This window comes from Akanthomyces muscarius, chromosome 1 (assembly GCF_028009165.1).
Source record: "Akanthomyces muscarius strain Ve6 chromosome 1, whole genome shotgun sequence".
Taxonomy (NCBI): domain Eukaryota; kingdom Fungi; phylum Ascomycota; class Sordariomycetes; order Hypocreales; family Cordycipitaceae; genus Akanthomyces; species Akanthomyces muscarius.
This window is the reverse complement of record NC_079241.1, coordinates 302,408-322,490: the sequence shown is the minus strand read 5'-3', so window position 1 is coordinate 322,490 and position 20,083 is coordinate 302,408. Positions and strand designations below refer to the sequence as shown.

At 53.1% G+C, this 20,083-nt stretch overlaps 13 protein-coding genes across 13 annotated transcripts; 6 read left to right on the top strand and 7 right to left on the bottom strand.

Annotated features, from left to right (window-relative positions):
* Nucleotides 1–119: 119 nt before the first annotated feature.
* LMH87_005012 (uncharacterized protein) lies at nucleotides 120–1,001 on the bottom strand (the record flags this gene model as incomplete). Its single annotated transcript, XM_056202652.1, has 2 exons — nucleotides 120–910; nucleotides 974–1,001. 2 exons carry the CDS (start codon nucleotides 999–1,001, stop codon nucleotides 120–122), a joined length of 819 nt encoding a protein of 272 aa, XP_056058186.1.
* A 669-nt stretch (nucleotides 1,002–1,670) lies between these two features.
* On the bottom strand, nucleotides 1,671–2,132 carry LMH87_005011 (uncharacterized protein; the record flags this gene model as incomplete). The annotated part of the gene is made up of 1 exon (XM_056202651.1): nucleotides 1,671–2,132. The coding sequence occupies one exon, from the start codon at nucleotides 2,130–2,132 to the stop codon at nucleotides 1,671–1,673; it is 462 nt and encodes a 153-aa protein (XP_056058185.1).
* A 519-nt stretch (nucleotides 2,133–2,651) lies between these two features.
* LMH87_005010 (uncharacterized protein) lies at nucleotides 2,652–3,405 on the bottom strand (the record flags this gene model as incomplete). The annotated part of the gene is made up of 4 exons (XM_056202650.1): nucleotides 2,652–2,691; nucleotides 2,745–2,763; nucleotides 2,827–2,897; nucleotides 3,128–3,405. The coding sequence occupies 4 exons, from the start codon at nucleotides 3,403–3,405 to the stop codon at nucleotides 2,652–2,654; spliced, it is 408 nt and encodes a 135-aa protein (XP_056058184.1).
* A 957-nt stretch (nucleotides 3,406–4,362) lies between these two features.
* LMH87_005009 (uncharacterized protein) lies at nucleotides 4,363–4,809 on the top strand (the record flags this gene model as incomplete). Its single annotated transcript, XM_056202649.1, has 1 exon — nucleotides 4,363–4,809. One exon carries the CDS (start codon nucleotides 4,363–4,365, stop codon nucleotides 4,807–4,809), a length of 447 nt encoding a protein of 148 aa, XP_056058183.1.
* Nucleotides 4,810–4,984: 175 nt separating this feature from the next.
* LMH87_005008 (uncharacterized protein) lies at nucleotides 4,985–5,776 on the bottom strand (the record flags this gene model as incomplete). Its single annotated transcript, XM_056202648.1, has 1 exon — nucleotides 4,985–5,776. One exon carries the CDS (start codon nucleotides 5,774–5,776, stop codon nucleotides 4,985–4,987), a length of 792 nt encoding a protein of 263 aa, XP_056058182.1.
* Nucleotides 5,777–7,173: 1,397 nt separating this feature from the next.
* LMH87_005007 (uncharacterized protein) lies at nucleotides 7,174–7,959 on the top strand (the record flags this gene model as incomplete). The annotated part of the gene is made up of 1 exon (XM_056202647.1): nucleotides 7,174–7,959. One exon carries the CDS (start codon nucleotides 7,174–7,176, stop codon nucleotides 7,957–7,959), a length of 786 nt encoding a protein of 261 aa, XP_056058181.1.
* Nucleotides 7,960–8,829: 870 nt separating this feature from the next.
* Nucleotides 8,830–9,315, top strand: LMH87_005006 (uncharacterized protein; the record flags this gene model as incomplete). The annotated part of the gene is made up of 3 exons (XM_056202646.1): nucleotides 8,830–8,882; nucleotides 8,983–9,057; nucleotides 9,129–9,315. The coding sequence occupies 3 exons, from the start codon at nucleotides 8,830–8,832 to the stop codon at nucleotides 9,313–9,315; spliced, it is 315 nt and encodes a 104-aa protein (XP_056058180.1).
* Nucleotides 9,316–9,964: 649 nt separating this feature from the next.
* LMH87_005005 (uncharacterized protein) lies at nucleotides 9,965–10,529 on the bottom strand (the record flags this gene model as incomplete). Its single annotated transcript, XM_056202645.1, has 3 exons — nucleotides 9,965–10,251; nucleotides 10,310–10,439; nucleotides 10,512–10,529. The coding sequence occupies 3 exons, from the start codon at nucleotides 10,527–10,529 to the stop codon at nucleotides 9,965–9,967; spliced, it is 435 nt and encodes a 144-aa protein (XP_056058179.1).
* A 207-nt stretch (nucleotides 10,530–10,736) lies between these two features.
* Nucleotides 10,737–11,147, top strand: LMH87_005004 (uncharacterized protein; the record flags this gene model as incomplete). Its single annotated transcript, XM_056202642.1, has 1 exon — nucleotides 10,737–11,147. One exon carries the CDS (start codon nucleotides 10,737–10,739, stop codon nucleotides 11,145–11,147), a length of 411 nt encoding a protein of 136 aa, XP_056058178.1.
* A 1,455-nt stretch (nucleotides 11,148–12,602) lies between these two features.
* Nucleotides 12,603–14,018, top strand: LMH87_005003 (uncharacterized protein; the record flags this gene model as incomplete). The annotated part of the gene is made up of 1 exon (XM_056202641.1): nucleotides 12,603–14,018. The coding sequence occupies one exon, from the start codon at nucleotides 12,603–12,605 to the stop codon at nucleotides 14,016–14,018; it is 1,416 nt and encodes a 471-aa protein (XP_056058177.1).
* Nucleotides 14,019–14,547: 529 nt separating this feature from the next.
* LMH87_005002 (uncharacterized protein) lies at nucleotides 14,548–15,734 on the bottom strand (the record flags this gene model as incomplete). The annotated part of the gene is made up of 4 exons (XM_056202640.1): nucleotides 14,548–15,011; nucleotides 15,067–15,532; nucleotides 15,597–15,615; nucleotides 15,694–15,734. 4 exons carry the CDS (start codon nucleotides 15,732–15,734, stop codon nucleotides 14,548–14,550), a joined length of 990 nt encoding a protein of 329 aa, XP_056058176.1.
* Nucleotides 15,735–16,736: 1,002 nt separating this feature from the next.
* LMH87_005001 (uncharacterized protein) lies at nucleotides 16,737–17,590 on the top strand (the record flags this gene model as incomplete). The annotated part of the gene is made up of 5 exons (XM_056202639.1): nucleotides 16,737–16,780; nucleotides 16,861–16,892; nucleotides 16,972–17,021; nucleotides 17,070–17,074; nucleotides 17,125–17,590. 5 exons carry the CDS (start codon nucleotides 16,737–16,739, stop codon nucleotides 17,588–17,590), a joined length of 597 nt encoding a protein of 198 aa, XP_056058175.1.
* Nucleotides 17,591–18,128: 538 nt separating this feature from the next.
* On the bottom strand, nucleotides 18,129–19,085 carry LMH87_005000 (uncharacterized protein; the record flags this gene model as incomplete). Its single annotated transcript, XM_056202638.1, has 5 exons — nucleotides 18,129–18,232; nucleotides 18,280–18,524; nucleotides 18,638–18,744; nucleotides 18,932–19,004; nucleotides 19,066–19,085. 5 exons carry the CDS (start codon nucleotides 19,083–19,085, stop codon nucleotides 18,129–18,131), a joined length of 549 nt encoding a protein of 182 aa, XP_056058174.1.
* Between the last annotated feature and the right edge of the window lie 998 nt (nucleotides 19,086–20,083).

The following is a 20,083-nucleotide window of genomic DNA, read 5'->3' as shown; positions in this document are numbered from 1 at the left end:
CCAACCAGACCAAACCAAACCAGACCAAACAAAGCAATACAACCGATAATGAGAAGTAAGAACTTCAAGCCATCGACGCGGCTTTAGCCAAATGCTCGCTGAAATGCATGCCAGCCATGCTATTCCATCAAGCTGGCGTCGGCTAGTGACTGACCTTCACACTCCCACGGCAACCTTACAAAGCCAGTATCGTCCAGCGACAGTCCCCCCTTCTTTGCACCTGGCGACGTGGATGGCAGCGCCCACTTCTCTATGCCTCCGGACCCGATCCGCTTCACGCCTGGGGGCAGGGCGCTTCCTTGATACTTGGCCTTGCACGGCTCGTCCTCGCCACCCACCACCCTGAGGTGGCCGCAAGCTGCGATGCGCGCCAGTCCGTCTGCCGTGGCCATGTTGAGCATCCCGACCGGCGTCACCGCGAGGTGGGTTGCACCTGGCTGCAGGCCGAGCAGCCGAAACTCGCTGCTCACGGCGTGGTGCTCCGCGTACGACAGCAGCGTGAAGCACACGTCGCGCGGCTCCCACCGGGTGCAATCCACCCGGCGGGGGCGGGGTCCGACTGTGTTGTACTCAGGATCCTTCATGCGCAGGACGTGCCTGACCCGGCACATGTAGCGGCGCAGCGGCTGCGCAGGCCAGGGCTTGAGGATGTCGAGGTAAACTTCCATCGAGTGCAGGCCGGGCTCCACGAGCCACGGATGGACGCGGCCGGGGGCGTCGTCGGGCGGTATCAAAGACGGCCTGAGCTGGTTGTATACGGCCATGTATTTGAAGAAAACGACGACATTCTGGTTGCTTGGTCGGTGTGGCGTCTTGGGTTTGTCCTTCTTACGGTCTTCCAGAACTAGATGGGTACCCGGTTTGGCAACGAGCTTAAGCTCGGTGCACTGCATGGACATAATTCGAGGCACTGAATTAGATGCGTTAGTGACACTGCAAAATAGTGAATTTGATACAGCGGTTGTGTAGCTACCTTCATGCTTGATTGTGCGAGAGTTCATTGAGTTGAGAGTCGAGGTTGCTTTGGTACTGATGAGCGACGCTAATGCAGGGGCCGTGCAATTTCTTTCACGTTTGGTTGTTCTAGAATAGCTTGCGTTGACATTTGAGGCAGGCTTTCGCCTTTGAGCGACGGCACTGCTTTAGTTGTGTAATTGCTTTCGAACGAAGGAGGCATTGTGTTGGTCGGTGGGACTCGCATATTTGAGACTTTATGTATTTGACGTTTGTAAATCTGGTCGGAGTGTGCTTTGAGTGAAGCAGATCTCATGCTGGACATGTAGGCGCGTGGCAGCCGTATGTATATGTATATGCACAGACAAATTTAATTGTGTCAAGGTTCAGGCGCAGAAGTGCCTTTGATGGCGGTGCGCCCACAGCGCCACCACATCTACACATGCAACCGATACTTTTTTATTTTTGGAGAGTATATAAAACTTAGCTAGTAGGGCAATAATCATGAGGAGATTTTATCCATACCATTTTAAACTCATTTTATTATTTCCATACGCGGTTTCGAAGACGAAAAGAAGAATGAGCCTGATCTACCTGTCACACTAAGAGCGTTGAGCTGCGCTCACGCGAACGATTTAATGTGCGCAATTTTAAAGATTATTTAGTTATTTATGTACGCAAGCTAGAAAAAGCGCAACCTAAATCTGCACGTTGCACTAAGAGCGATTTGATTTTCCAGGGGTAGATCTGTTCAGGCGTCGCTCCTGCTCGTCCCTGTACTCGCGGCAAATGTCCAGACGGCTCTGCATGTCCTTGTTGAAGCCGGCAGGGTAGAGGTCGCGGCAGTCCTTCCAGTACACGACCGCGATGAACCAGTTGCGCAGGCCCTCGTGGGCCTTGGCCAGGACCAGGCAGGCATTAGCGCGGTGGCGCGGGTGCTCGAGCTTGTGCAGGGCCTTGAGCCCAATGTCGCGAGCCTTGCGATAGTCTGGCGCGGGCTGCCAGAGCTCGTGCTGGGCATCCCAGACGAGGTCGAGAGCGATTTTCTGAGGGTCGGTGATTATGGTCATCGTGATGGACGTAAGTGCTTGAGTGCAGTGGAGAACAACATACATGAGACTGAAAGCTTCCATCTTATACGTTTGTCTAGATGCGGGTTTGGAGGTCTGGAGACGCATGCTGTATGAATGAAAGCCTTCTTTCATGAAACAATGCGTATTGCTATAATCAAGTACAAAAACAACGGGGAAAAAGGATTTGAAAGCGGCACCTTTTCTTTTTTTTGTTCATCACAAAACCGCTGCTTGCTTCGGCACGCAATCACACCTAGATTTCATCACATTGGGTAAGCCCATTGACGTCTGGCGTTTTCAATTTCACGACAAAGAGATCCATTTCCCAGCACTCCCTTTCAGATGCTTTAGGAAAAATAAAGAAGAGAGAGAACGAAGAGGAGAAAAAGAATACATTAGCTTTCTGCTATTAAAGTTTCATCTCATCAATGAGCCGCCACCAAAATGACCCTGGTTGCCTGGCCTGGCTTCCTATCGCCCCACTGGACCCTGTCGCTCCACCGATTTCGATCCCGCGATGTCTCCATGCAAGACAAAAAAAACAGGGCAGTTCTGTGCCACCTGCCCCGCGCCGAAAAAAAGATATCGTCCAAAAAATTCAACCGACAACGGCAGGACTCGAACCTACGCGCGCGAACGCATGTGATTTCTAGTCACACTCCTTCTGTTATGGGGTTAGTAAGCTTCACACATGGTGGAGCAAGATTCTTTACTTACAACCACTCGGACACGTTGTCTTATCGTTGTTTTGAGCCGAGATATTTCGTTAGAAGAATGTATGTCAATTCCGGTGACTTACAGCCTTGGTGATGTCTGGCCGGCGCCACGCCCCAAAACACCAAAGACGTAATATCAAGTAGTTTATGTGATCTATAACGCCAGGAGTCTAGCGGTATGCTTTCCATTTCTGCCTAAAAATTTTTTTTTGCAGCGATCTGTATTCTGCCTCATCACGCCGCTCTCGGTCGCCCATCACACCGACAAAGGCGAAGTGATGAGCACCGCACAGACATTATGTGCCTCGCGAGCAATACGCGAAATCCTTAACTTTTGTCCTCAATCTCTCAGACATCTCGAGTGTCTCGGCCTTGACTTTGCACCGATGCACGCCGACCTTCGCCATAGACTCGACCCAGGTTTTCTGGCCGAGTTCCTCGACCTGGCGGTACATATCGGCCGCGGCGGCGACGTTTGCCGCCGCCGACGTCTTATAATATTCATCGGGCATGTAGATCATTATTTTGAATATTAAGGCGTCGAAGAGCTTCCCGAACGCCTCGCCGAGGGGGCTCTCACCGTCGGCAATGAACAAGCCGACGCGCGCAGCTTGTACGTGACCCAGGGCGATATCGTGTCGCTGCGGAGACTTTGCGAGCATCACAACAGCATTTAGAAGATGTAGAAGGGGGAATTGGTTTGAGTCCTAAGTCATGGTCGAGTTAGAGGCGGTATGAATCTAAAGTAGGGGGTTTGGGGTTTTTCATATTTTCGTGAGGAGTACCTACTGGTCAGGTACTTATATAGTTTTCAGTTAATCAAGACATTTCGTATAAAAGCTTGCCCCCATCCCTTGCGCGGCATCACACAACAGTGCCGGCTTCACACAACAACGCACACTAGGGTTTGTCAATCAGGCTACCAATCTACTAAGCACCATTTATGGGATATCCATTGTCCAGCCTTATTACTCTGCGGCAAACATCTCGGCCCTTTTGTCTCGCATAGCTTGGACCCGGCGCCTAAACGTTCGTACGGGTTTGCTGCAGGCGAGCTCGTGACAATTTGGGCCAACAGCAGAGGTGGACTGCCAGACAAAGGAGAGCAACAGCACGGAGCAAACATATTCTGCAGCAACACGCAATAAAGTACAATGAAAGAGGACAGAAAGAACTCTTTGAAGAATTTAGTGAACAAATCAAGTCACAAACAGAGTTACTAAGGGAAAGAAATGTTCAGAAATAATAAAATCGCCGCGAGAAGTCATGTTGGTCTCCGGGCTTTGTACCTCGTGGACCGAGCTGCTAGCAGCTACCTCAATGTGGCTTTGAAGCACGCAACCCCCATCATACTTATTTCTACAATACAAGCTCTAGCTTGGAAGAGTTACACTTGCGCGTGACCGGTATCACAAAGCAGGTCAGTGCAAGTCTTCGAGCGGGTTCGGTCGCACAAAGACCATCACGCACCGTGATGCTGCAATTCGCAAGCACATCAGCCCTCTTTGTTACCAAAAAAAGATAAATAAACTGGTTTCGAAGTCAACTCAGTAGTATGAAGTACCCCAGCCCAGTATCACAGCCCACAGTCAACATTCAACCTTTAACAATAAGCTAACATGACGACTACACCTCCCACCACAGCCTCTGACGATCGCGCAGCGACCCCAACTCGAATGACCCTGCTCATTCTCGAAATGGAGGACGTTGAAATGACGGAACAGATACTGCCTGCGGACAACAAATCCCAGGCCTACCAGCACCTGGACGCGGCCAAGGCGGCGTTCAACAAGGCAGCGCCCACGAGCGTCCCCGACCACCAAAAGTCCGAGTTCATCGCCGAGGCCGAGGCGCAAGCCAGTACGGCGCTTCGACTAGTGGATAACGACAAGACGATCCAGGCGTACGCCAACATCCAGAGCGCCAAGTGCCACGAGCTCCAGGACAAGCACAACACGGCGTGGTACGAGTACAGGGCTGCCAAGGACCAGGCTGGAGCGCGCTGGTCGGAGAGCCTGGAGCACAGACTGATGTTCTGCTACCGCAAGACGCACCCTAAGAAGTGAAGATGAGCGTGGAAGCAGTTTCTGGATGGCGAGAGAAGCAATTGCGTTGTTAATGCATCACTGCCAAGGGCACCGTTGACGGAAGAGTGCAAATTACACCACAGTCTCTCTCTCAGCAAAAAAAGCTATCTTTAAAAATAAGAAATAAAATAAAATGCACTTTATAGCACAATACTTAGTAACGCTCCATGATAATTGATGTCCTCAAGGAATCTAGTGCCACGAGCCAACCCTTCTCTTTTAAGAGAGTCATTAGCTGATCACGTTTCTCCCAGGCATCGGTAAGTTCCTTGACTTTGAACGATGCTTCAACAATGTATTCTGTTCCGGTACCAGCAGCATCCTTGATCGGCCACACTTCAATGTTTAGCTTCTCATCACTCCAAGCTCCAGTGTAGCGATCCACAAGAACTGGTCCGTAGATGCGCGATTCTTTGAGCTTGTCTATGCCCCAATTAGGCTTCACTGAGTTGATGAATTTGTCCGGAGCTTTTTCGATAAGCACATTGCGCGAGTGCTTCTCACTGGGAAGCTCCAGAGCATGGCTGTCAGAGTCGGAATACGACTTGTCGCGGTTGATGGAAAGTGTTTGATTCTTGTATCCCCAGTCGACTTCAGCTTCATAGTTGGTGGTAGTCGAGTCGAAGCCATCCTTGCTTGCAGTCGTCAAAGTTGCGTCAATGTCGCAGTTGACAATTTTGTAACGCCTCTTGTACGTGAGTTCACCGCCGGCCTTGCCTTGCACTTTGCGGATACGCAGACTCCATCCGTTCTCGTACATGTCTTTTTTATTCGTATCAAGGAATTGGACGTTCATCTTCATGGCGGGTGTGGAAATCATGAAAATTTCCAGGACCGCCGACTCAGGTCTGTTATTCATGTCGAGAACAATTTTGGGATCCATCAGAAGCTTAATTTCATACTTTGGCACCATGTTAAACGCAGACTGCGCTGGAGAGGACGCCATTTTGCTTGTTGTAAGAAGACTATAATACAGTGATTTAATCTTTTTTGTTTCAAATAAGTAATTCTATAGACGCTTGAGTTGCAGACAGACTAGCGAATATAAATATCACTATTTTTGTTCTGTCAAATGGAATCTAGTACAAAAAGTGGAGGCGCCCGTTGAGATTTCATTCATTTAGTGGCTTGGAAAGGAGTTAGTTCAGCTGAGGCGTGGAAGTACGCTAGTAGTAGGTCAGGAAAAGTGAGGAGGACCCTGTGACCTTGTAGGCGATACAAAAAAAGCCAAGCACGGGAAGTATTTCGCCAAGATACGACTGGTAATAAAAATAAGCTCTCGATTTTCTATCAATAAACCTTCTGCAATGAATTTACCAGATAGTATTCCTCTATACGAGCTAAAAGAAAGCGCCACGATCCTCAATACACAAGCCTTGTGTTAGCCTCGACTTTCAGCTGCTGGGCAACCCTTGGACTTTCGCCACCATAGCCTGCCATTCAATATAGTATTCTCTTTCCTCCCAGAGCGACCAGGTCTCTGAGCCCGAACGTCCACTGTCATTCGCTGGTTAAAGAAGGCGTACAGCCGCACCCTGCCTCCAGATAGTTCTAGACTTCGGCCTTTCTATAAACCGCACCTGATCTGAAAACGAATTTTTACTATCATTCATCAGTAGAAGAAGGCTTACAGCCGCACCCTGGCTCTAGATAGTTCTAGACTTCGGCCGTTTTACAAACCGCGCCTGCTCTGAAAGCGGACATTTACTTTTATTCGGCAGTAGAAGAAGGCTTACAGCCACACCCTGGCTCTAAATAGTTCTAGACTTCAGCCCTCTATAAACCGCACCTGATCTGAAAACGAACATTTACTATCCTTCGTCAGTAGAAGAAGGCTTACAGTCACACCCTAACTCTAGATGGTTTATGGACCGGCTGAAGTCCAAGACTATGCCAAGGTGCGGCTGTAAGCCTTCTTCTGCTAACGATTGACGGTAAACATTCGTTTTAGATTAGGTGTAGTTTATAGAATGATTCAAAGTAGCTCTATGGCTTGGCTGTTTGCAGAGAAAATACACGATCGGATATTCTCACATACGTCGCTCAATACACTGTTACATCTTGTTAAGCTTGGTAGCTGAACATTGTTCTAGCAGGTCTTGAATATTTATATCTCCCTCTCCCCCCCCAAATAAATAGAGCTTTGGTCAACATCACTCGTACTTTCCCTCCATTCTAAAGATCTCTTTACTACGGCCCTCTGTCTTTTTTTACACCGTGGATACCAACTTCCCCCCAAAGTGGTGTGGTACTATTGCAAGACCAAGACCAAGTCCAGGCTCAATTACGTCCCCAACCGCCAAGACTATCAAAACGTTGACCTATTTGTCTACTTCTCCAACCATGGCATCTCAAAGCAGACTGACGGTCCCATCCACCACGAAGCAGAAACTTGAGGTCATCAACCTCGCTGGGGGTAAAGTCCCAGCTACTTTGACCGAGGCAGACCTCAGAAAGGATCTTCCACAGAAGGCTTCAGATGCTCCATCCGATGGAGAACCCTCCTATACATGCGTGACCGAACGCAACCCTCCACGTTCTTCTCCAGCCGCCATCATGGTTGGTCTGTGGGAAGAGATTCCACGCTGGAAAAATGGCTCTGTCATCAACTTCGCCACCTACGCCGATGGCTATCCGGCGCCTGGCGATGCTATTTACGCGGCGAACTGCCTCATTGAGGCGGCCGAGATATGGAACTCCGCAAGAGTCGGAGTCACGTTCAAGTGGGTGCCCAATGTCGACGATGCGGCATTCGTCCTTGGCTATGGTGGCCAGTTGGGCACCGTCCTCGCCAGCGCCTTCTTCCCGAGCAACAGCGATCTAGAACATATGTCCGTGTACCAGCACGGTTTCGACAAGACCGAACGGACCTCTAAGAAAGGCAAGTACAGCAACTACGGGATCATGAAAAATGTCTTCCTGCACGAGCTGGGCCATGTCTTAGGCTTGAGACATGAATTTGCTATGAAACCAGACACCTATGAAGGGGGTGCCATCGTTTTGGGATCTGCCAATATCGAGTCCGTCATGAGCTATGTCTTTCCACCCGAGCTGCAAGAGTCCGACATTCAGGACACCCGAGACTTCTACAAGCATCCCCTGATCGTTGACTACACTCCTGACAACTAAGGCTGAATGGCCAGTCCGGAAAGACAACGAACTGTTAGTCTAGTATGGTATCTGCGTCAGCTGCTAGTTTTTGGGCCAGTTCGGGCGAGTCGCTTATTGCTGCCCTGACTTTGACTTTCTTTTAGGAAAGTGAAGGCACTTCACCTTGTCTCCTATTGAACTTGAAGTATTTATTAATGATTAGGAAATAGTATCCTAGGTAGTATGAATTATTTTCATCCATGTACTAATACTACGAGTTCATCGACACTACGTGCCACGCTCAGAATACTATCTTCTGATCACGTTGAAGTGACTAGGGCAGTTTTGCGGTGCGGTTATAGCTGTAAGAAAGTCTGGCGAAATTGTATGCGTGTGTGAGCAATGACGGTGGACTTACATAATACTCATTGCTCGCTTTTGGTAAAACTTTGTATGATTAATGGCAGAACAATTCAGTGTGACTTTGCATGTCGGTGAAACAAACTACAAACCTAGAGCCCGCTCGTTTACGCGCATGGTGAACTGCAAATAGACTCATTGCCTTGCCAGCGCTCGGCAGCAACAAACGCCGTCCACGATTTAGTTTCCTGCAGAAACCATCAGCAACCTCGTTGGACCTTTGCCAGGAGCAGTCACCAGCGATTTGATTCAAGCGCTGCAAGTCGACTTGGTGTAAAGAATGCCTGCATCGAACTCCCTGATACGGCAATTGGTCGTGCGTGTGCTGCTTGCGTTTGTCGGGACCCGGCCGACATGGTCAACGTCCATCCCGTGCGAAGTCACGATGAAGCGAAGCAAGAGACGCATCTCAAAAACTGAGCATGTGCAGGAGATGACAGACTCGAGAAAAGGAGACTGGATCTGAGCTAGGCCGATCGCGACAGTTCCATGCTCGAGACCATCACAGAGTGCCCCGAGGACGAGCATACTCAAAACCAACCGTTGCCCCATACCGTCCCTATTTTTCCCATGAGTTGTCGTGCTCCTCATCTCGAATTGAGTTGGGCTACATGCTTCAACGTCGTCGCCGACTACGCGCAGGAACCTCAAGTGGTCCACGCAGTACACTGGTGTTTTCAGCAATAAGTCGTGCCCTTTTTATCTCCTGACCCCGAGGTATGCTCTAATCGCAATCTGCAACATACAGAAATCACGAAAGAAGAAAAAAGTTTCCAACTCATTTCCAGTGGGCTTATCCGCGAGTTCATCTTCGCAGGGAGCCTATTCACAGGCAGCAAGGTCCAACAGATGACCATCTCCCAACCAAATCGCCTCAAGGTAGTGCAGCCCGACATACCCGACCAAGGGTACTGGCAAGACGGCAATATGAACAGCTTCATCGTCTTTTACTTTCGCACGCTATATACTATCTAGGACCTCAAAGAAACGGCCACAAGGCACACGCTCGCGCCAGGTCTGGGCTTTCCTGGGGCGCATGATGGTCTTTCTCGTTATGATGGTGGTGGCCGTGTTGGCGTTCCACGCAGGTACACAATTCTCCAAACGCAGTCGCAGTGGAGAGATATATTAGACGCTTTTCAAATATGGGGTTCTTCTTTTGCGCAATCTTGTGCTTATTCTTACTGTCGCCTTTGTTGACCTTGTCTTTGCGAGCAGCTAGTGACTCGACCGGGGACCGGAAACAAATGACACCGTTTTTCTTTGTGCATTACTTTGTCTCCTTCTTTCATCTTGATGCTTCTTACTATAAAGACCGGTTCGATTTCTTTTCATCGTGCCCAGTAGCCTTTGTTTTCGTTGCCGCTGCGCGCATGCCTGAGCTTGATTCATTGATTGACCTCACCACTCGCGCAACAAAGGTGTTACTGAGCTTTTCCGACAACAAGAAAGTCTTTTACCCGATGTATTTATACGAGGCCCGCAGCATAAAATGCCATTGGCCCAGCGATTCGACTGTGAGAAAAATCGTCCATATAACCATCATTCGTATTACCCAGCGGCTTCCTGTCCAACGCTACAAGAACTACACGGATCTGGAGCTTTCCACTAGCCGCAAACAATGTCAAATCCTGGACCCTTGAAGCCGGACGAAGCCAAGCGGGAGCGGTTTCTCAAGTGGTTGATTGCCAAGAGCGCTAAATGGGAACTGAGCCAGGGGGAGGAGGCCCAGGGAGACGAGCAACCCCTCATAGACGCCCAGGCCGAGCTCGCCATCGCCAACCTTGGCGCGGAGTGCCAAGTTACGAGTCTCACCCAGATGGGCGCACACTACTGTATTTTTCAGATGTGAGAAGAGGCCAAGAAAGCGCTGGAGGAAGCTGAGGCGTTGGATCGTGATGACATCTGGAACTACCAGCATGACATCATGCTATGGTATAGCAGGCACATGATCGCAGAAGCAGCTGACGCCGAGGCTGAGGCTCAGGAGGAGCGGAAGGAGAAGGAGCGGGAGTGTTCTGGCTCTTCCTCATGGGAGGAGATGGGGCGACAATGTTCTGCTTCTGTCTCATGAGCCAATGTCGTCGTCGTGTCTCTTCCTTTGGTTGGCGTTAATCTTTTATCTCTAGGTACGTCCTGCTACCAGTTTCGCTAACAAATTAGGGACTTACGCGCGATGTTGTAGTCATATCAGCAACATTATCAATTAGTATACCTGACGAATGGTGACACAAAAGAACATCATTTAATCAACTTAAAACACGGGCAAACAACACCTGCAGAAAGGTCTCATGCTATAAATCAGTCAAGCAATCCGAGCATGACAGTCCTGCCACCATAGATCTGCATTCGACGAGCTTTGGAAACCGTACTGCCACAAACAATCTCAGCCTGACATGCCCGAGGTACCCCAGTGCGTAGTCGAGCGCTGGCTCACGGCCGCAGACAATCACCTCCGGCAGAAAGAGCCGTCGGAACACAATTACATCCTGGCCATGATGTGCGCCATCCGCGCCTGGGAGCAATGCCGTGGCATGTTCCCCACCCGAGCCATCATTAGCATTTATCGAGGGTTATGCAACGAGAGCTTCGCCAAAGAGGACGTCGCGCTGGGGTGTTGGAGCCAGGCCATCTTTTCCACCGCCGAGGCTGTCGAGTGCTACCTTGTGGCGAAGGGCGACGGCTCTAAGTCATGGGAGGAGGAAGCGGCTGGACGGGGACTCTTGCGGTGCAGAGCCATGAGGAAACAAGTCTTGGAAGCCATAGAAATGGGACATGGTGTAACGGAAAATCGACCGGTACGATGAGCGTGAGCGGCAAGCTGGGCGGGTTGAACTCAGGTGACTGAGGGGCGTCCATGCGACAAATGCTAGATCGAAATTCCATGGGTGAAAGTTGAGTAGTGAGTCAGCAACGAGGTGACTTGAGTCAATTGTCATCATTTGGGGTTCTTGTGCGACACTGTGCTAGGTACCGCTAGGGGGGAGCTTTTCTAGTTCCAGTATAATTTCCGACTGTTTTAGACCCTACCTAAAAGTGAGGCATTGCTGCTGCCGACGTTGCACACCACCTCCAAAGCACATCATCATCTCGCTTATTCCCTGCGCCTTTCGTCAACACACCATCCCATTACTTGCTTGCTTCCACGGTATGCTTCACGAGGACCCTGAAAATAGCCAAAGCCCATGCGCTCGGGAGGAAGGGGAATAATACGGGTTAGGAATTTTCGCTTACAGCTTACATACCCCGACCGACGGGGGTCAAGTGGCGCAGAGCGCAGGGCTCGGAAACGAGGCCGTTGCTGGTGGAAATGCCGTTGTATATAACTTAGTTGCCCGACGGACGCCTGAGACAAGGCCTGTTCAGGCACTGGTCCGGTCCGATGGTGGCGCGCCTCCCCGGTCGACGCATTCCAAAGCTGGCGGCCCAATGGCACTGATTTAGACTGGTGATGGTCGACGGATTTTAGCGAAGCAAGACATCGCTCACATGGCAGTGTATAATTCCGACTAGGAACGAAAACATAATAGGTGCCTCTAAAATTCTTGAGTTATGCTTGCCGCACAACAGACTTTGTACTGTTGTGGGCCTACCTCTAACGGGCTCATTTACATTGCATCAGGGTATGTGAAGTGTCGATCTGGTTCATGGTCCAGCTGCCGACTACTGAACAAACAACCTTTCTTCACCAACAAAGCCTAATCATCAACTAACGGATATGTCTCAGTTCTTTTTTCATAGCATGGCACCCCATCACGTACGACTGTGGACACTTCGTCAGCCCAGGTGAACGCAACACCCACTCCCCCTGCTCGACTGGAATGCTTCCAGCAGCCCCATCCCGTCCGGGTGCTAACAAACTTCGACACCGGAGGTAATTGTCCAGGAAATTGAAATTGTGCACACTGCCATGCCGAATGGCGCGACAGATCTGGAATGGAGACCTAGTACCAATCCGTGCCTTGTCACTGCTTGTCTCATCATTGTGCGTTATGCCCACCCCATGCTCATCATCTGGGCTATTAAACTCTACTCGTAAATGGCCTTTCCGAGAGCGGTGTGTCGAGTGCTGCCTCGACAACCGAGCATGCGTACAGGTTTAGATATAATGGAATCCCACCCCACGATACTGTGTCGCGCCCCCGGATTTGCCAACATCAACCTCTTTGTTTCTCCTTTGTAAATATCGGTTTTGGCGCTCGCCAATTGCCTTTGAGCAGCCCGAAAGAATATCCTTCAGCTTTCCCTAACCCCATGAGACCATGGCGCTCACGATCAAGCAGCTCAACGGCGACGCCAGCTTCCTGCTCACGTTCGAGCCCATCGAGACCTCTGACGTTGCGCTCTCCACGCAGCCCTTTCACGTCCTCCTCGACCCCCGGATCGCCACCGCCAGCAGCAGCAGCAGCAGCGTCGTTGCCGCCCTGCAGGACTTGCCCGACATTGACCTCGTCCTCGTCAGCAGCGCGCGCAGCGACCACTGCCACGAGGCGACCCTGCGCCAGCTGCCCTCCACCAGCAAGACGAGGATCCTCGCCGAGCCCGCGGCCGCGCGACGCATCCGCGGCTGGCGCTGCTTCGACAAGGGCACGGTCGAAGCCCTGCCGCGGTGGGAGGACTGCCCCGCGCCGGGCAAGGAGGAGCGGCGGGTGCTGCGCATCCCGATCCTGCCGCAGGTCTTTGGCGGCGAGCCCGGCGAGATGACGCTGACGTACCTTGGGCAGAAGCGCGAGGCGCACGCCGCAATCGGCATCACGTATCGGCCGCCGACCGTCTCGCCCACGGCGTTTCGCCGCGGCAACAGGGCCGCCGCCGCCACGCCAAACAGCAGCAGCCCGATCCCGCCGTGCCCGCCGCGGCTTCCCACCCCGGCCCTCAGCTTCTCCGACGCCGGCAGCAGCAGCAGCAGCAGCAGCGTGCCGGGCTCTCCGGCGTCGAGCACCGTCGACGGCAGTCCCATGCTCCCCGCAATGCCGCCGCCGCCCCTCACCCGAACCGGCACCCGAAACAGCAGCGGCGGTACCCGTCGGCGACGCTCCGGCCGCGCGGTGCAGTCCTGCGCGACATGGCGCTCGCTGCGCACCCTCTCACCGCACAGCCTAGACCGCGGCGTATCCGTCATCTTTGCGCCGCACGGCATCCCGTACCGCGCGCTGCAGAGCTACGCGACCACGCACCTCCTGCGGCAGGCCGTGCTCCCTCTGACGGCGCTGCTGCATTGCTTCGACGCGCCCGCGCAGCCGTGGTACCTCGGGGGAAGCAGCGGCGGCATGCCGATGGGCCAGGAGACGGCGTCGGCGCTCGGCGCCAAGGCCTGGATCAGCTGCCACGACGGCGAGAAGGATGTTGGCCGCGGCGGCGGCGTCGTCGGAAGGCTCGTCGGGAAGAAGCAGCGGTTCGTGGCGGACGAGGTGCAGCGGGCGCTGGACGCGAGCCACGCGCAGGGCATGGCGAGCCCGGGGAACCTGCTGCGCAAGTCGGCGGGTCACCACCCGACCGAGGTGCTGGCGCTCGAGGCCGGCGAGGAGATTGCCATGACCAGCGAGGGCATCTGGGAGGAGGAGACGCTGTTTGCGGATGACAAGGGAGGAGGGGGCTTGCTCGGGCTGGGCTTGAGGATGGGCGAGGATGAGGAGGGGAGAATCGTCACCGGCGCGCCGGCCCTGGACTGGTGGTGAGGGAGAGGTACAGATTTCTACTCGGCGTCGCTCGTTGGTGCCAGAGACATAAGCCCACTTACATTTTCTGAGATATCCTGGACACACAGAGTTCATTATTTACGTTGTCGCTCTTTTGCTGATTTTCGTTTTCCGTTCACCGGCTCACGCTGGACCTCGCTCCAGACGACGTTCCTTATATTTTACCTAATATCTAGTCATAGCATTGATTTCGGTGAGCAAACACTTGCGCCTTTCCAATACACTTTCGTTTCGCGCGTACCTTTCCCATTATTGATTTAAGTCGTTACTTCCAAGGCGGATCCTGAAGAGTGACAACAATACAAACGCATAATATTTCAACAGATTGAGCCCGTCGGTCGCCATGGGTATCATCGCATCGCCATTCATCATGCGTATACAGCTTCTATGCCAAAAAATAGTCAACACAGGCCAGTCCAAGGTTTCAACGTTTCTTTGCCCTCTTTCAGACAATGCGCTGCTGAACAACCTTTTTCCTAGGGTCCCCCGCCCCCCCTGCCCAAGTCTCTTATTTCATCTGCTTGAGAATCTCGCTCAGGAAGTCTTCAAAGCTGAGCGTAATGTACCCGTCTCGGTCGTCGTCGTACTTTTTGAACACGTCCGTCATGCGCTTCAGCGAGATGCAGGCCTGCACAAACAGGTCAAAGCTCATGACGCCCTCGTTGCGCTTGTCGTAGGTGCGGAAGATGAGCTCGACAAACTGCGGGGAGAGGCGGTAGCGGAACGCAATCAGGGCGTCGGTGAACTCGGAGAGGGAAATGTTGCCGGAGCGATCGACGTCGAAGCGGTCAAAGAGCGTGCGCCAGGAGGCGAGGAACGACCACAAGCCGCAGAACTCGTCAAAGCCGATGCTGCCGCTGCGGTCGGCGTCAAACATGCGAATCATCATGCGCACCGTCTGGATGTCAAAGGCGGTCCAGTCGCCGTTGACGAGAGCGGCCGAGAGCTCCTTTTCGGTCAGCTGGCCGGTCCCTGTGCGGAGCACGTCAGTATAAGCGCCTGCAGATTTGGTGTCAGGGTCACGCACCTGCTTTGTCTACGGCGCGAAAGAGGGGCAGCAGCGTCGGGTCTGCGCCAGAATCTGCGCCGGGCGCCGGAGAGGGCGGGGGTATCGAGGTCGGTGACGGTCTGCTGTCGGCGGCCGGTGGCGGCGGCCGGTTCGAAGTGGTGTGCGCGGGCGGCGAGTGGCCATAGTTGGTGGGTTGGCGCAGGTTCTGGGCCTGGGGGTGCGTCGGCGACGGTCGCGCGTACTGGTCCTGGGGCTGCGTCGGCGACGGTCGTGCGTACTGGTCTTGCGGCCGCGAGTACTGGTCCTTTGGCAGCGGCGGGGGCGGGTTCTGGTTGTAGCGCTGCTGGGGAGGCGGCTGCTGGTGATAGTTTTGCTGCGGCGGTGGCTGTGGACGGTGCTGCTGAGGAGGTGGAGGCTGCGGCCGGTATTGCTGCTGAGAAGGAGGTGGGCGCTGTTGAGGAGCAGGCGCCTGGCTGGGGTTATTCTGCTGGTCATTAGTCGAGTGAACTTTTCGCGGGTATTTATGCTGGTCGCCATATTTGACGTACTTCGTTTGGCTCGGCAAACCTGGCGATAACTTGGTTAGCACAACGTCATGACGAAACGGGGAGCTGTTGGGTAGCGAGGGGCAATAGGTACACATACCTGGGGAGGGAGTCTGGGTCGTAGGATCTGTTGTAGGCCATTTTTGCGTGTGTGTTCTTCGTTCGACCAAGCGATGAAAAGGTGCAAGAACTGATATGAATACAAGAAGAAGATATATGACAATCACGAAGACGAAGAAGACAGGAGAGAAAATGTGAATGCCTTTGCTACGGAGAAAAGGCCAAGACAAAACGGCGGGGCAGAATAGTGTCGCGCTTATTATTAGGTGCCTACGGTATGACCTGCCAGGCGTTTGTGGGGGCGCTGGAGGGGCTCTACAGTGAGATGGCGCGCCCTGTAGCGATGACGCACGCACGTCGGGCACTAAACGGCGCTGCAGCCGAGGCGTTGCGTAGGCTGGCTGGCTGGTGCTTATGCAGAGCCACGACAGGAATAGTATATATACATTGTTGTTGACTTTTTAGAGGCAAACAGATGAGTGCACATCGTTTCCGATTCTGTTTCAGATCTATCGAACTGCTCACCAGCAGTTGATAGCCGCTGATGTGCCATCTCACAAACGGGAGTCTCCAGCTCGTATTTTCTAGCCCCGACAGTGGTAGGACACAAAAGAAAGACACAACCAAGACTAGAAAACAGAAAAACTAAATCAAGGATAGAAACAATAAAAAAAAAGAGTAGCCAAAAGACAAGGATCATTTTACTGATTATACAACAGCACCGGCAATAAGCTCGGCTTTGACCGTTACGAATCTCTTCAGGGTAGGCACCGACCTATAGGAATGGAGTCCAACTCCGCCATCGCTGGTGGAAACTTCGTCACCTCTACCTAGGTTCTGTGCTCCGCCTCTCGCATTTGGCTGGCGGCGGCGGCTCGCTTTTAGTCATCCGGCTCTATCTGTCCTTCCCACCCCGGTCCGTCCGCGAATAGCCTCATCTCTTTCTCACTTTCGCTCCAGTATTCGTCTGCGCAGGTTACCCAGTCTCTCGGATTTCCGCACAATCCACACCCAGAAACAGAGCGGCGGAGGCTGCACGCGCCACTAACAAACGACAAGCCTCGGCGGAACAGTCACGCAGACATGGGGGATAACTCGGCCAGTGAATTCTGGCTCTATGGATATGGGTAAGCCCATCATTTGCTGCCTGGACACGCAATAGTCCTCTGCGCGGTTCTGTACTGCCTTGATTCTCACACCGCGGTAGAAGCCTGATTTGGAAACCGCCGCCTCACTTCGGTACTTGACCTAACCCGTCTTGCGCAGCCTGTTGGTTCGTTTCCTACCATTGGATACTAACAATAGCCTCCTACTGCAGACCAACGAATTCCTGGCTACGTCACAGGCTATGTTCGCCGGTTCTGGCAGGTATGTCTACGTTTCTTCTCCACGCACTTCCTCACTGACGCTTTATAGGCAAGGTAACCACGAGCTGTTGGCCGCACTGTAGCATCTATTAACGTACCCTCAGTGAAGACCACCGGGGCACGCCCGAGGCACCTGGCCGCGTTGTTACCCTCATAGAGCGCTCGTACTGGGAAGAGTTGACCGACCACCACGACTCGGCGCCGGAAAAGGTCTGGGGCGTCGCCTACCGGATAAAGCCTGACAAGGTCGCCGAAGTCAAGGACTATCTCGACATTCGTGAAATCAACGGATACTCCATCCACTATACGCCATTTCAGCCTGCCGATGGCTCCGCGCCCATCCGCACCCTCGTCTATATCGGCACCCCCGACAACGCCCAGTTCGTCGGCCCCCAAGACCCTCAAAAGCTGGCCGAGCACATCTCCAAGAGCCAGGGTCCTAGCGGCTTAAACAAGGACTACCTTCTCGGCCTCGATGCTGCCCTGGAAGAGCTTTCCCCGGAGAGTGGCGACGAGCACATTGCTGATCTCGCCCGACGCGTCCGAGCCCTGGAACATATTGCCAAATAGCCTCGACGCCTCTTCACCTTCCACCGTTAAGACACCCACGTTTGTTCGTTTAAAGATATTGTTCGGAAGATAGAAAAAAACTGCATCATACATGAAAGATAGAGAACAAAGAGTTTACGACAAAATAGAAACCGTTTTGTTTCCCTCCTTGCACCATGCCGACAATTCAGTTTTTCCAAAGTACCCAATCCCGGGCTCCCCACGCATAAGCGTCATAAACAGTGTGCAGTCTCGTTGTAAACAAATGACAAAATAGAGATTGAGAGAGAAAAAAAACATGGCAGCGCAGTGTACCAGCGGTGGTTTCCGGTATTCCTTCCCCTTACCCTTTTGTAATCGAAGCAGTGCAGAGACGTCGACTCCAGCAATCGTCATATCAATCCCAAAACATGAGGCAGCGATGAATAGAACAATAAATGGACCTGCCATGTCGAAAGCGCACTCGCAGTCACAAGCCAGCAGTGGCGCCGACCGTACAGAAGGCGTGTGCAACGTGTACGGACGACGTCAGGCCGAGCTGGTGGCTGCGAGGGGCGCTTTAATAGCCTTGCCCACCCTGGGGAGGCTGCTGCTGCGGCGGCTGCTGCTGCTGCTGCTGCTGCATGGCCGGGTCAGGGTAGCCATACGGGGGAGCACCGTATCCTACACTTGTCAGCAAGTCATCCATCATTCTGGGTCAGTCTTCCCACCTTGAGGAGGAGGCGCATAGCCCTGCTGCGGCGCGGGGTATCCGCGACCGTAAGCGACAGGAGGGTAGACGTTCTGCTGGCCCATGGGATAGCCGCCGCCCTGAGGAGGACCGCCGTACTGAGGGGGGCCGCCGCCATAGCCACCACGGCCGTAACCGCCCTGGCCGCGTCCGTAGCCTCCACCGCCGCCGCCGCGGGGGCCGTTGTCGGAAGCCTTGTCGACTCTAATTGTTCGGCCGTCAAACCTGAAGCGCAGAGCACGGGTTAGTATCAAGCGGTATAGCGCACGGATGCGAACCTTGAGCAAGCAGCGAAACTCGGTCTTGGCGAAGCATAACAGGCATCATAGAGGACATACTCGACATTGTTCATGGCGGAGATGGCATTCTGGGCATCCGCATCTTGGTTGTATCGCACAAAGCCAAAGCCGCGGCTTCGGCCAGTGTCTCGATCCTTGACCACAACCTTTGGGGGAGAAGAAAATCGCATTAGAGGGATGATGGCACACAAACGGATTTGACAGTGGGAGAAAGCAGGCCGCGGCGCAAAGTGCACTGGCAGATCGGCTGCTTGTAGCCACGAGCGAAGCAAATAGAGCAGCGACACGAAGCAAACAGATTCTAGAAAGTAGACGCGCAAACTCGCAACTTACCGCTTCTTCGACGGCACCAAACTCTTCAAACTTTTGGCGCAGAGTCGCCTCGTCGGTGTGCCACGCAAGGCCGCTAGAGCAGATGTTAGTCGCGCACCGGGTACCGGCTGAGAGCATTATGCTGTGATGCGCACCCAATAAAAAGCTTAGCCATGACAGCGAAGGTCGGTCGGAATTAAATGGGAGTTGCTGAGAATTCTTTTTTCAATTGAGATGAGGTTTCGCGATGGGGGCCGATTAAAGTTTTTGATTGACCAGGCCGTCGAGGTTCTTGAGCTGATGGTGGTGTTGTGGAAAGGTGTTGATGAAGGTGCAGAAGAGGGGTAGTTTGAGGGTTCCTTTTTTCTTTCAGGAGCAGCGAAAGGAAAAAAAAGCAGACGGGCAGGTAGGTACCACAGTGCAAGGTACTTGTATGGTACAAGAAAGCTAGAGGTGCAAGCAGGGAAGGAGATGGAAAGTAGGTTATCAGAAGTGCGCAAGATGAATGGGCAGACAGGGACGGGGATGGAGGGGGCGTGGCGGGCAGCACTGCACCGGCACAGGGTGCAAGGCAAAGCAAGGCAAGGCAAGGCAAGGCAAGCTGGGTGTGCACAACGGCAATGCGTCCACTCGTTCGAGAGCTACATCCAATGAGAGACGCTGGACCATTGGGGTGTCCTGGACGGAGAACGGGGGGAGCGACCAAGAATTGGGGGCAGAAGTGGCGGCAGAAGTGGCGGGACAAGTGCGCCGTCAAAGGTCGAGCAGCTCAGCGAGCTAGCTACTTTGCGACGAGGGAGCTACCCAGTTGCCAGTGGCCAGTATCAGTACGCAAAAAGACGGGAGCAAGACCAAGCTATCAACCAGTAGTTACCAGACTCCGCTAGGTCTTCGGATCCTGCCAACTGTCTACTAGGGGGCCATGTGTGTACATGGGAATGGTGTGCTGGATCTGGCTGCCCCGTCGGCCAAAGTCCTCGTCGCAGAACAGAGCACCATTGTTCGAAGCAGCGCCGATGCAGCGGAACAGACTAACCACTTTCTGGTTACAACTGGTTTGGCCAGAGCCCCGGAGTGATTGATGATGGACGGTGCTGCCGAAGAAGAGGGGAGGGGCACGAGCTGCTGGTTGGCTCAGGGTACAGCAAAAGAGGGGAACCGCCATTTGAGGGT